At 45.7% G+C, this 13,740-nt stretch overlaps 1 protein-coding gene across 1 annotated transcript in view; it reads left to right on the top strand.

The window, feature by feature from the left end:
* ABLIM1 (actin binding LIM protein 1) overlaps positions 1-621 on the top strand; it is a 440,123-nt gene extending 439,502 nt beyond the window's left edge. Inside the window, exon 24 of the mRNA XM_068257415.1 lies at positions 387-621. Within this exon, the coding sequence (XP_068113516.1) occupies positions 387-500 (114 nt within the window). The 3' untranslated portion in view covers positions 501-621. The remainder of the gene's footprint in view (positions 1-386) is intronic.
* The last annotated feature ends 13,119 nt before the right edge of the window (positions 622-13,740 follow it).

Here is a 13,740-nt window from a genome sequence, read left to right as displayed (position 1 = left end):
CCCCCCCCCCCTCCATCGAGGTCCCAGTGCTGGAAGCGTTCTGTGCGCCCAAACTGGAATTACTGGGGCAGTTAGTAGAGGATCCAGGCAGCCCAGGAGAATGGCGAGGGAGAGATCAGCCTGAAGGGGGCTGGAGGAAACCTCAGGTAGGTATACTTTTTTTTTTTTTTTTTAATAGTCTCAGGTACACTTGAAAGTAATTACAATGTAGTGATTACAGTAGTGATCTGCTTTGCGTGTTATAAATATGACATTAGAAAATTAACCAGATTTGTTGAAGTGGAGAGCAGGGAACTGGCGATCCAATAAGAGGTCATCACTTCTTTATAACCTGCACCCCGTAGAAAGAGAATTGCATTTTATTTATTTCTCCATCCTCTCTACAGCGCCACCTAGCACCCGAAGCGTTCCAAGAGATCTTTAAAATGACTATACAGGAATTCGACAAGCTGCCACTTTGGAGACGCAATGAACTGAAGAAGAGGGCTCGGCTGTTCTGAGACATGTTTTCTGGTGTCTATCTGCTCGGCGGTCCTGTCACTTGCAGGAAGCAATCCAATACTTTGCCCCCCATGTTATAAGAATATACCCTCTTTGACAGGGGCGGTGCTATAGCAGGAAGGGGCGTGGTGTATCCTTTCCTTCCCGCGCAACACCACACCCTAACAACTCTGGGAGTGCCATTGGACAATGAATGGCGGGTGTCCTTAAACTGCCACACTGGCTCACTCCGCCCCTTGGGATCCACACATAGGATGAGCGTGCAAGTTGCCTGGGGGTGCATTTATTTTTATTTTGTGTGTGTGTGTTTATGCAAGAGAATTTAACTTTCTTTTCTTTTTTTTGAAGTCAGTATAACACTGTGCTTATCTAAACTATAGCACTGACTGGTGAAAGCTTTGGTAACCAATATTATAATCACATTCCTTGGAAATAGGGTGACTTAGGCCACATACAGACATCAGACCATAGTCTTTGGAAAATGAAAGATCACAGACCAATCTTACCACCCTTCCTGTAGTATAAGAGCCATACTCTACACAGTCTTTTCTATGGAGCTGAACTCCACATCAGGAAAAAATCTTTGCAAGATGCTGCACACACAGATGCTGTACAGACACAAAAGATCAGTATCTGCAAAAGATCTGTTCCTGCCAAAAATCCATTCCTGCAAATTGCAATGATAGTCTATGAGATCTGCAGATCATCATACACACATGATTTAACTGACATTCATCTGCAGATCCGCAGATCTGAAAATCCATCCTGGTGGATCTGATCTGCAGATGAATGTCAGTTAAATCACCAAATCACGGACTCACCAATCACTCTGCTCACCCATTGCTGCATGCCCCTCGCTCTGCCGTTGCTGTGACAGCAGAGCTCTGTGAGTCGGTCAGGAGCCGCTTTCATTGCCTCCTGATCCTGTCATCAATGTGAGCCAATGTAATGTCATCATGGGGGTCAGGATCCAATGAAATCTGCTTCTGACCTTCTCACAGAACTCTGCAGTCATAGCAACGGCAGAGCACAGGGCTTGCAGCGAGAGAGGGAACAGCGGGTTTGCGAGGTGCTGTAATTAATATCTAAACCCTTGCAGGAATTAACAGCCAAAAACAGGGCGTAGATTTCAATTACTGCGGTTAAGCTATGGATACTCCGGTGCTTCTGGTTGTTGAAACCTAAAGGCAACATTCACAGTGGTGCTTCGCTGTGCGGCGTAACAGCAGCTTTGTAACACTGCTTTCCGCACTGCAATTCACCCCCTATGCGACATTCACAGTGTGGCGGGTGTGTTGCGATATAACGGGTCCTGGCATAGTCATTAAGCACGCACATTGACAGTACATGTGAAGCATACTTTTGATTGACTTCATGCTTCACTGTCCCCGATGCAATGCAGCTGTCATAATCCCTTGCAATTAAAAGTGAATGGACAGTTATCAAGATTTCATCCACGTCTCCCCACCACCCACACAAATTAAATGGCCCATCGAAATAAAAGGATTCCCCAAAACGCCTTTAGATCTGTGCATAGGGAGTGCCTCAATTTCCTCCCTCCTTGAGGGTGTTCCTGGGGAGGTAAAGCCAACTCAGACTCCTCCCTCTACTCAAAGGCACCTCAGGGGAGGGGTTTTCAAACTTGCCTATTTAGCAGCTACGCAAGCTGGGGGTTTTTTTTTGGGAGGGGGGGGGGTGATTAATCATAGCATAGGAGAGGTCTGCTGCACTCAACGCTCTACAGCCTCATTATTGTGCCTACATGGTAAAAAAAGGAGGCTAATAAGAATTGCAGCTTGTATGCAAATGTAATACAAGTTGTATGCAGAATGGAATTGGGCCAATGAAAGGAACTTCTTTCTAATCTGGATGAGCAATAATTATGTGCATCTAATTAGCAATCCTTACTGGGCACCTGTGTATAGACATCCTGATTCTATTTATTATCTAATTTGTATTATACTCTCCTGTCCTTTTCTCAAGTTTTCTGCTTTCCACACCAGGTGTCGGGTCATAGGGTGGGCAGGGGGTTTTATATTGTTTAGGACAGGCGTTAAACTAGCCCATTATAACACGGGGGTATAGTTTTAGCATCCTTGTTTTAACAATGTTTGTCTAAGAAAAAAACGAGTTTATATTTATATAAAAAAACAAAAAAAAAACCACATTTTAACTAGAAGCAAGAAATTACATTACTTCTCGCTTTATTTTGGTTCTTCACCTAAAGCCCCCAATAATGATTTGTGATTGTTGTTTCACAAAACGCTAAAATGACAAAGTCCCCAGACTTGGAGACTGACTGTTCTCTATGGAGCAGTCTTATTGCAGTGCAGCAAAATGAGTCCTTTTTGGAATAAGTCCACCCCACCCCTTCTGCATTATTTTACAACAATTCTATGTTCTTTAAGTATAGAATTCCTGTGTGCACATTGATTGTACTGTAGATCTAAAAACAAAATGAAATAAGCAGGCTCGATATGCTGTCCAGTTGTTTATAAATCACTCTATAAATTCAATTTTCCAGTTTAAAGATCTCTAATGAGAAAAGATGGTCAAGAAGATGAAAATAACTTTCATGTAGGTACATGATGCAAATGTATGCTGCATAAATATGGACCGATTGAATCCAGATGAGGTGGCATCTGATTGGTCCATTTTCTATCCTGTGTCAGAATTCTTTGCATCTTACTGGATTACCCCTAATGCTAATATTTTGAAGTTGATGTTCATTTTATGCAGATTGGAAGTAGACCATTGAAGTCTGGCTCTGGTAGGGTCTCTACCACCTCACAGTAGAGCAAGGAGGCAACCTGGCACGAGGGGAGGGACAAGCCCAAATGCACCCACATAATATTTAAGTTACGTGGCACAGCTGTGGGGGGAGGAAACAGGCGCAGGGCAGTGCTGAACTACTAAGCACCAGGGATGGTCAATGAGATGTGAAATTTGATTGGTCCCCTTTCAAGCTGCTTAAAGAATTTGCATAATCCTGCATTAAATCATAATTCTTTGCATCTCATTCACCAGCCCTACTCAGCACCAACCAGGCTATGTGCTTCTTGTTTTAGCTTTTAGTGAGATATTAATGAACAGCTACTTCCAGTTTTCCAATAATGCAAACAACCCACCGCTCACGTCCAAGGAATCCCGTTCCTCCTGCTTCCCCCAGAGATATAGCACAGTTGGAAGTTAATCACTTCCCCACTGGGGGTAGCGCAGTGCTACCTTCCTCTCCACTCACTCTAGTGTTAGCATTTCCTCCTGCATGATGAGTAATTAAACAAGCCGGGCACTACAGGGAGCAGAGAGGAAGGTTGCCATAGCACTGGACTCCAGCTGGGAACTGAGTAGCTTACAACTGTGCTATACTCTGGGCTTAGGGGACTTGTAGGAAGCAAAGGGGGACACAAGGGATGCAGAGTGACACAATGTGGCGCAAAGCGGGACAGGAGGAGTCACACAGTAGGCAAATAGGGCAAAGGTGACACAGAGGGGGACATTGGAGCCAAAGAGGGAGGTGCAGAGAAGGCACAAAGGGGGACAAGGGGAGGCACATGGGGACAAGGCGTACAGGGGAAAAGCAGAAGACACATAGGGAGACGAGAGAGGGGGGGGCAGAAGGAAGTACACAGAGAGGCAAATGAGACAAAGGGGGACACTGGAGGCAAATGGTCAACACAAGAAGGCACAAAGGGGAACAGAAGGATGCACAAAGAAGACACAAAGAGGAACACTGTTACTGGAGGCACAGAGAATGTATAGGGGGCAGAGAACGATCAGTGTGCCGACTAAACTTAAGGATGAACCTCCAGTCCCCCTCTCGTTCGTTAACCGGGGACTACCAGTAATTAGTAAAAACAGTCACTTTTTTTTTTTTTACACCTTATCAATCTAAATACATGGACGATGACCTCATTTTTTTCAGATTTTGCCTCAATCCAATGTTTTTACTCAATAGATTATCTAATCAATTAAATTATGCAAATATGAAAAACTTCAATTTGGGTTATTGAATAGCACCTAGAATTAAAAAAACAAACCCAGAAGAACAAGAACATACACCCCTTCCCGTGGATTGAGCTGAAAGCTTGCTGCATTCTTATGGAGAGATTTCTGATTGGACACAGACAGATGCAGCGTTAAAGACTTATTCCTCGATATGAGAACCCGAGTGTACTGGGGATGGGTTTAGGAGATGCTGGAACCTGTCACAGTCACTCTGCTAGGCTACGCACACAGTGGCCGTTATAACAACAGGAACGCAACAGATTGGGAAAGTGGTGCTGCATTGCATACAGTGATGTACAGTGAGGCATACAGTCAATGAAAAGTATGCTTCACTATTAACACACTGCATGCAGTGCGTTATGATGCTGCACTCGGTTATACCGCAGGACACCCACCCCACTGTTATCGCAAAGGTGGTGTATTGTAGTGCGGCAGGCTCCGTAGTCGGTGAGGGCCCTCAGTAGCCTCTGGGCTCCCAACCGGAGGGCGCTGGGGGACCGCACAAGCTACATGGGGCTGGAGGGAGCCTGAGGGCTCAAACCCACTAGAGCGATTTTCTGAGCGTTTAGGGAGCGATTAAAACTTCTAGCGATTTCACTAAACGCTCAGCTAATGTTAATGGATTGCCAAATTCCACTGGAGCGATTGCGATTACCAAATCGCAAAATGCAGGACATGCAGCATTTTCCACGTTTAGCATTTCTGCAATGTAAAGTATATAAACGCTGGCGCAATCACTCATCAACATCTGCACAGAGCAATTTTGCTAGCGTTTTGAAATGACTGTACATTGATTCTTTCAATTATTTTATTTTTTTTACAATCAGAATTAAATGCTAATCGCTACACAATCGCTGGCAAAACACTTACACTTTTAAAATCGCTACCAAAAATCACCAGATAATGCTCATGAAATTGCTTACAAACCGCTCATACAAATCGCTAGCGATTGCGATTAGCGATTTGTAGGGGGTCCCAGGCCTCAGGAAAGTTCAGTATGATTTTTTTTGTTCTGTTCAGGGTATCTAAGCCACCAGCAAGCAAGAAAACGCTCAGAATAATTTTGACAGTACCTTTTTCACCTACTTTTTGGTTTTTTTCAATTGCAGAGAGCTGAAAAGTTATTTTAAAGATTAAAAAGTATCTCCTAGGACAAAAAGTGAATTGAACAAGGGCCATAATGTATTACTTCAGGGACAATCAGGAGGCACAAGTCTGACCCTAGTAAAAAAAAATAATAATAATAATGACAAAGGGGACTCCGACCAAAGAGGAAATCAAGACTGATGGTGATTTTTATTGAAAATGATAAGCTAAATTTCCAACTTAAATTCTCTTGCAGTGAGTGGGGGTTTGGTTGGATTTTGTTTTTCTTCCAGTGCATCATGGGATTTTCTTTAAATTATGTTTATTCTGCACTCCGCTCACCCTCTGCAGCCGCGTATGCCCCTTCGCCCCGCCCACATGTACAATCTGCCAATCAGACGGCATCGGAAGGGGCGGAGCTCCTCCTGAATGAGTAACCATGTATAGCTGCAGTTTAGGAACTTTTTTTATCACATATCACATATATAACAGGATGAGCGTATGAATAATGTATGTGTGATCCCCCCCCAACACCCCACCTCATAATAGCAGGAGCCGCGGGAACTTTACCTCTGCGTTTCTGTAGGGCTGATTCGTCAGTATTGAACCCTTCAACTGTATCTCTCCGTACAAGCTTCATTAAACAGGAATATTACACAAGATTCCAGTGTCACTCATTTCTTGGGCATGGGAATAAAATGTGGGAGTGGCCTCTGACATCTGTAGGGATACTGTGCAGCAAGAGCAGTGATACTGAGAATTACACCCAGCATACAGGACCAGAGAAGTGCTACTGTGCAGCGTCCATACATAAAGAATAAGAGCAGATACTGAGCATTATACCCAGCATACAGGACAAGAGAAGTGCTACTGTGCAGTGTCCATACATACAGAATAAGGGCAGATACTGAGAATTACACCTAGTATACAGGACAAGAGAAGTGCTACTGTGCAGTGTCCATACAGACAGGATAAGGGCAGATACTGAGAATTACACCTAGTATACAGGACAAGAGAAGTGCTACTGTGCAGACTCCATACATACAGAATAAGAGCAGATACTGAGAATTGCAGCCTCCATACATACAGAATAAGGGCTTGTTCACACTATGAGCGTTTGCGCATTTTTTTTAAGCGCTGGCAAAAGCTCTTTGTATAGCGATTTCCCGAGTGCTTCTATGAATAAATACATAGTATTTATTCATTTCTGGGTGAAAGAGTTCACTTCCTGACTTGACGTCGAGAAGTGAAAAAATGAATCGCTCTGCAAAAGCACTTAGAAAAGCGCTGACAAAACTCACAAAACGCTCAGCACTTCGATAGCACTGGCAATTTATAATGTGAACAAGGCCTAAAAGCAGATACTGAGCATAAGACCCGGCATACAGGACAAGAGAAGTGCTACCGTGCAGCCTCCATACATATATAAGAGCAGATACTGAGTATTACACCCAGCATACAGGACAAGAGAAGTGCTACCGTGCAGCCTCCATACATACAGAATAAGAGCAGATACTGAGAATTACACCCAGCATACAGGACAAAAGTGCTACTATGCAGCCTCCATACATACAGGATAAGAGCAGATCCTAAGAATTTTACACTCTGCACAGCAGCACTTATTATTGTCCTGTATGCTGTGTCCATCCATACAGAATAAGATTGGATACCCAGCATATGGGACAAGAGAAAATGCTCCTAGCCACAGAAGTCCATGGCCAGAGCTGTGCATGCGCAGTAGTACCCCAACTACCGGGGCTGACAGCAGGAAAACAGAGGGGAACGGTCGGATGGACATTGAGGAAGCCCCATGCAAGTATAAATCCTCGCATGTTTGTTTGTTTGTTCTCAGGTTTACTTTAACGTCATCATCAGTCGTGGGTAATATTGTTACTAATCAGTGTAAATCCATACACCATCTGCACATGTGGGTTCTCATGCCCTTGTAAGTAAAAAGGGTGTGGTTGTGAGCAGGCATCTGTCAGTCCACAAGTATCTGAGCTGAAAGAGCAGATAAAGAAGTAACTACTGTATATCTGGTGCTTTAAATCCCTTGCATTCCGCCTATTAGATGTGGATTTTTCATCAGAAGTTTTCTGTACAGCCTGAAAATAAACATGGAAGCCGCATTGTTTAGCGGTGATTCAGCCTGATTGTGGGGCTGTGAGAATCCCACTCAGGGATCCCCCACCCAGATTGCGAGCGCGTTACTGCGAGCCCACATCAGCCAACAGCTGGCGGCTTCACAGGAGAGCGGCGGCCATGTCATTGTGGCCCTCATCTGTCTGCTTCACACATTCTCACGTCAAATCGCCATTCCTAAGGCGGAATTATCAGGATGGATTGTCAGTTCAGAGGCCAGAACGCTATAAACTCCTATACAGTCTGATGGCGGAATGTGAAAACAGAGAACGCAGCAGATGTTCACAACAGAACTTCCTCTGCTCTAAAAGATAAGCAATAGCATAATAACTTTTAAAGGGAAACCATAAAAAAAAAAAAAGTTTCACTTACCTGGAGTTTCTACCAGCCCCCTGCAGCCGTCTTGTCCTGCACCGGTCCTCCACGATCCTCAGTTCCCCCACCAGTCAGCGAAAACAAAACTAGCTGGCGGTGGGGGAACAGAGGATCATTGCGGACCGGGCACAGGGCGGCTGCAGGGGGCTGGTAAAAGGCCCAGGTAAGTGAAGCAATTTTTAAGTTTCCCTTTGTTACAGCTGACACAAATTCTGCTATAAATCTGCAGTGTTTACTTCCTGCTTTCGTGGAAGCAGACATTAGGTTAATATCCTGTGTTTACAAATTAGCTTCTCTGCTGAGGCAGCCAGCTGAGAGATCAAATTACACTTGTGTTTAGTCACAGATGAGGGAGAATTAGACAGGCTAAACTCTCTAAATACATACAGGGTGCATTTCTCTGTTTTCCTTTTGTCCTGTGCAAGAGGTCAAGTCGACTTTGAAAAGGGTAAAGCTGAGTACACACGTACGATAACGATCGTTCAAAAACGAACGATAACGACAATCGGAACGATAATCGTGCGTTCAAAAAGTGTGAACGATCGTTTTTGTGAACGATAACGATCGTTATCGTTCAATCGGACCGATCCAACCCGGCGGATTTTTTCGAAAGATAATCGTTCAATCGTTGCAGTGTGTACAAAGATCGTCCGATAACGCATGTTCTTATTGCCTGTCATAACGTCACTTCCGTTTGCGCACGCATTTTTTTATCGTTCGTCGTTCAGTACTTTATACTTATATCGTTCACGTGTGTACACAATCGTTCATTACGAACGATCTTTTCAGTCTAATTTGAATATCGTGTAAACGTCACGAATCGTTCGTAACGAACGATCTTTATCGGACGTGTATACGAACCTTAAGTCCGAGCAACCTAAAAATAAAAAATCCTCTTACTTCGGGCTTCCTCCAGCCCCTGGCATCCATCCTGTGCCCTCGCAGCAGCTCCGGTGGCTCCCGGTACCCTCCGGTGGAGATGCCGACCTCGCCGGCTTCTTCTGCACTGCAGCATGTGGCTCGCTGATCACACTGACATCACCCGGACTGTACTGCACAGTCAGTGCGGCTCTGAGAGCCACTTGCACATGTTGTGGGGATCTTGCGCCGGACGGGACCCCTGGACCATCATCTGTGAGCGGAGCTGTGGCGAGGGCTCTAGGGATGATCAATGAGATGCAAATTGTTCTGAAATTATGCAAATTTTTATGCAAATGTATTCAGTTTAAAAATGGACCAATCAAGAGAGTGAGCTATATATAAAGATAATAATAGGGCATGACTGTGGTGCGGACAGAGTGGTCCTCTGGTGCAGAAACTGTTGGGAATAAATCTGTGTTCTCTGTACAGTGCTGTGTGAAGTATTCAGAGGGTGAGCTATGTATAAAGAGAACAATAGCGTATGACTGTGGTGAAGATATTAGAGTGTAAGCTTCTCTGGTGCAAAGACTGGATCAGTGATCTTTGTACAATGCTGTAGATTATGTGTAGTAATAATAGTGTGTGACTGTGGTGAGGTCATTAGAGTGTGAGCTCCTCTGGTGCAGAGACTGTTGGGAATACATTTGTGTTTTCTGTACAGTGCTTTGGAATATGTCAGAGGGTGAGCTATGTACAGGGGCGTAGCAATAGGGGTTGCAGAGGTTGCAACCGCATCGGGGCCCTCCCTCAACCACAGTATTAGCTCTCTATTGGTCCTGTGCTGATGATAATCACTTCTATAGTTACTTTGAATAGTGGCATGATGAGATAGACATGGGTATGTACAGTGCCAGGTACACAAATAACTATGCTTTGTCCCCTTTTTTCTTTCTCTGCCTGAAAGAGTTAAATATCAGGTATGTAAGTGGCTCAGTTCTGACTCAGACAGGAAGTGACTACAGTGTGACCCTCACTGATAAGAAATTTCCCTTTTTATCTCTTTCTTGCTCTCTGCTAGGAAAGTGTATTATAGTTGGAATTTCTTATCAGTGAGGGTCACACTGTAGTCACTTCCTGTCTGAGTCAGGACTGAGTCAGCCACTTGCATACCTGATATTTAACTCTTTCAGGCAGAGAAAGAAAAAAAGGAACACAGCATAGTTATTTGTGAGCTAGGCACTGTACATACACATGTCTATTTCACCATGTCACATGTCAGTTCAGGTATCCTTTAACCGTTCCCCATCACCTCCTTGCACCTCTGACACTGTAGTTGCCATTGGCAGGTTTTGGTGCACCGTATCAATTATGTATAGAGTGCTTGGAGGGCCCCAATGTAAAACTTGCATCGGGGCCCACTGCTCCTTAGCTATGCCACTGGCCATGTGTATATAGATAATAGCATAGGACTGTGATAAGGACATTAAGCCCCATCTACACCATGCTACATTGTAGCGATCCGGCGGCTCGATTAGCCGCCGGATCGCCTCTTCCGCGTGCCCGCCGCGTCCCCGCGCGTGCGCCGCATTCAATTCCCGCTCGTCCCCGCCGGCGCCGCTTATCTCCCGCACGATTCCCTGCCATTGTCCCCTCGCGGGGATCGAGCAGGGAATCGGCGGTGCGGAGATCCGTCCTGTCGGATCTTATCAATCGAGCTGCATCAGCGGCTCGATTGATAAGGAGCATCGCGGCCGCATCTACTCGTGTAGATGCGGCTTTAGAGTGTGAGCTCCTCTGGTGTACAGACTGTGTTGTGAATGGAGAATCCTCATTTCCTGCATGGCCTGGCAGCAGTAGTGCGGGTTCCGGGCATGTGGGGGCAGCTACAATCCCCCCTTTCACAAGTCCAGCATGGCAAAGGCAGCTCAGCCCATGACTAAGGCTGGAGGAATGTGATGGATGGATGCCTGCGACTTCTCAACCCGCATCTTCAGCTCTGCATAATCCGGACACTAAACAGGAAGCTAATAACACAGAGCTTCAGTGCTGTCACTGCAAAATGCACTGCTTGTGTTTTCTCCATTTCTTAAATCACATTAGGCTCTATATATTATGGAAAACTAGCGTTTAAAAGGAAACCTGTAAATTCAGGCATGGGCTCACGAGTCCCTAAGGACTCGAATTTGTGATTAAAGGGAACCTTAAAGTGGACCCAAATTAAAAATACAAGATTTCAGAAATGAAATCTATTTTCTAAATTATAATAATAAATAGCAGCCTTTTTTCAGCTGCATGATGAGAAATATCAAATATTTTACATTTATTAGAGGAACCCCTCCCTTCCTTTCATATTGCCGGCAAATAATCCGGCAAACTGGTGGAGTAGATGGTGTCCAGCAAAGGAGGAATTGCTAATGGCTGCCACCTGCCTGTATAACTCTAGTTATGAAAAGAGGAGGGTGAAAAGCATGCACTGAAATGCTCATAGGCTTGAAGGAGTGTGTGTTTATCTGTGTATGTGTCAGAGCGGTGCAACTAAATCTTTTTAATTAAAAAGTGTTTGGTTTGGTGCCGCTTTAACTGAGAGGGATATGGAGGTTTCCTTTTAAACAATACCAGTTGCTTGGCAGCCCTGCTGATCTCTTTGGCTGCAGTAGTGGCTAAATCACACCTGAAACAAGAATGCAGCTAATCCAGTCTGACTTCAGTCAGAGCACCTGATCTGCATGCTAGTTCAGGGGCTGTGGATAAAACTATTTGAGACACAGGATCAGCAGAAGAGTCAGGCAACTGATATTTTAAAAGAAAAAAATCCATATCCTTCTCAGTTTAGGTTCCCTTTAAAATGAGGCTTAAATTGCCTCAGCTGTGTGGCTGGGAGAGAGGAGGGTTAGTTACCCTTTTGTCCTTCGGACTTTCCAAACGTCTTGCACGCATCCTATTGGACGCGTTGCAAGACTCCCTACCGTGCACTTCCTCTAAGCCGGAAGGAGAAAGTGCGCAGTAGTGAGTCTTGCAACGCCTCCAATAGGATGCATGCAAAATGATTGGAATGCAGGAAGTCCAATGGACCTGTGGGTAACTAACCCTCCTCTCTCCCAGCAGCACAGCTGAGGCAATTAAGCCTCATTTAAACTACCTAACGACCGCGTCACGCCAATGGGCGTGAACGCGGCGGCAGCCCCAGGACCGCCTAACGCCAATTGGCGTCAGGTCCTGGAGCCGGCTACTGCAGGAAATCACACGCATCTCATGCTCAAGGGGGCGGAGCTCCGTCCCTCCTTAAGTCTCCGAGCGGCGATCGCCGCTCGTGAGACTGTAAGACGGCGAAACCGCCATCTTTACCTATAGTACGTCACTGCGACACGGCTGCCCCCTCCATACACTGGGGAGTGATCGGCTGTCATAGGCTGAAGCCTATGACAGCTGATCACGCTGATTGGCTGGCGGGGGGGAGGGAGGGAGTAGGGGGGACAGCAAACAAAAATATTGAAAATTTTAATTTAAAAAAAAAAAAAAAAAAATTATAAAAAAAAGGTACTTATCCGTTAGCCGGGCGCATCCGGCAGATCAATGCCGACATGGATAGTAGGGAAAGATGCAACTCTGGTGGAGTTTTGCCGCCACCTGCCGGATGCGCCCGGCTAGCGGATAAGCACCAAAAAAAACAACAACAAATATTTATTTATAAAAAAAAAAAAAAAAACACGGGGGGGGGGGCATCAGGCCCCACCAACAGAGAGCTCTGTTGGTGGGGAGAAAAGTGCTGGGAAATCACTTGTGTGCTGTGCTTGGCCTTAAAGCTGCAGTCACCCATTTAGCTAAAATGGGTCTGGTCTTTAGGGGGGTTTAACACTGCAGTCCTCAAGTGGTTAAATCACGATTTCTAGTCCTTAGGGACTCGTGAGCTCACCACTGCTAATGCCCCCCCAAAAAAATACAGCCCTGTGCTCGTGCCATCTCTGAATGATCCTCCGGTCCCCCACAGTGCCTCCGTTTAGTTACCACCGACTAAGAAGTCGACGGCCACTGCGACTGCGCGGCCCTGGCGGCATGCACCCTCGTTTGCACTCTCGTCGCCGGGAGCTTCCTGCGCAGTATGGGAAAACTCCCAGCGAGGGGAACCTAAACGAGGACTGCAAACACTAAAGGGTTCTCTCTGCCTCTTGCTACACTTCTGTACTTTCCTAATTTAAACACACCTCTATCAGAAGGGTCAGATAGCACTGTCAACTTCAGAGAGACTCACAGGGAGGAGCCTGAAAAACAGAATTATAATGATCATATAACCATGGCATAGATTGAATTATGAGCTCCGAGGACCAGGCTATATACTGGGTAAAGTGCTGCGTAAGTGCTTCCTCGCCCTCACAGAGACATGGCTCACCCCCTCTGACTGTACCGCAGCCGCTGCTCTCTCCTATGGGGGATTGCACCTCAGTCACACCCCCAGACCTCACGACAGGTCTGGAGGAGGAGTGGGTCTGCTTTTCACCACATCCTGCACCTTCCGGGTCCTATCACCACCCCCTTCCCTGCACTTCTCATCCTTTGAGGCCCATGTAATCCGCCTGTACCAACCTCTCCCAGCCATCATTGCGGTCCTTTATCACCCCCCATCTGCTCCAAGTTCACTCTTCCTGGACAACCTGGCCTCCTGGCTCCCCCACATCCTGTCATCTGACCTCCCCACCATTATACTCGGGGATTTCAACTTACCTATCGATGAGCCTATCTCTACTGCTTCCAAGCAGCTACTCTCCCTCA

Source organism: Hyperolius riggenbachi, chromosome 10, assembly GCF_040937935.1.
Source record: "Hyperolius riggenbachi isolate aHypRig1 chromosome 10, aHypRig1.pri, whole genome shotgun sequence".
Lineage (NCBI taxonomy): Eukaryota > Metazoa > Chordata > Amphibia > Anura > Hyperoliidae > Hyperolius > Hyperolius riggenbachi.
This window is presented reverse-complemented; position numbering and strand designations above follow the sequence as displayed.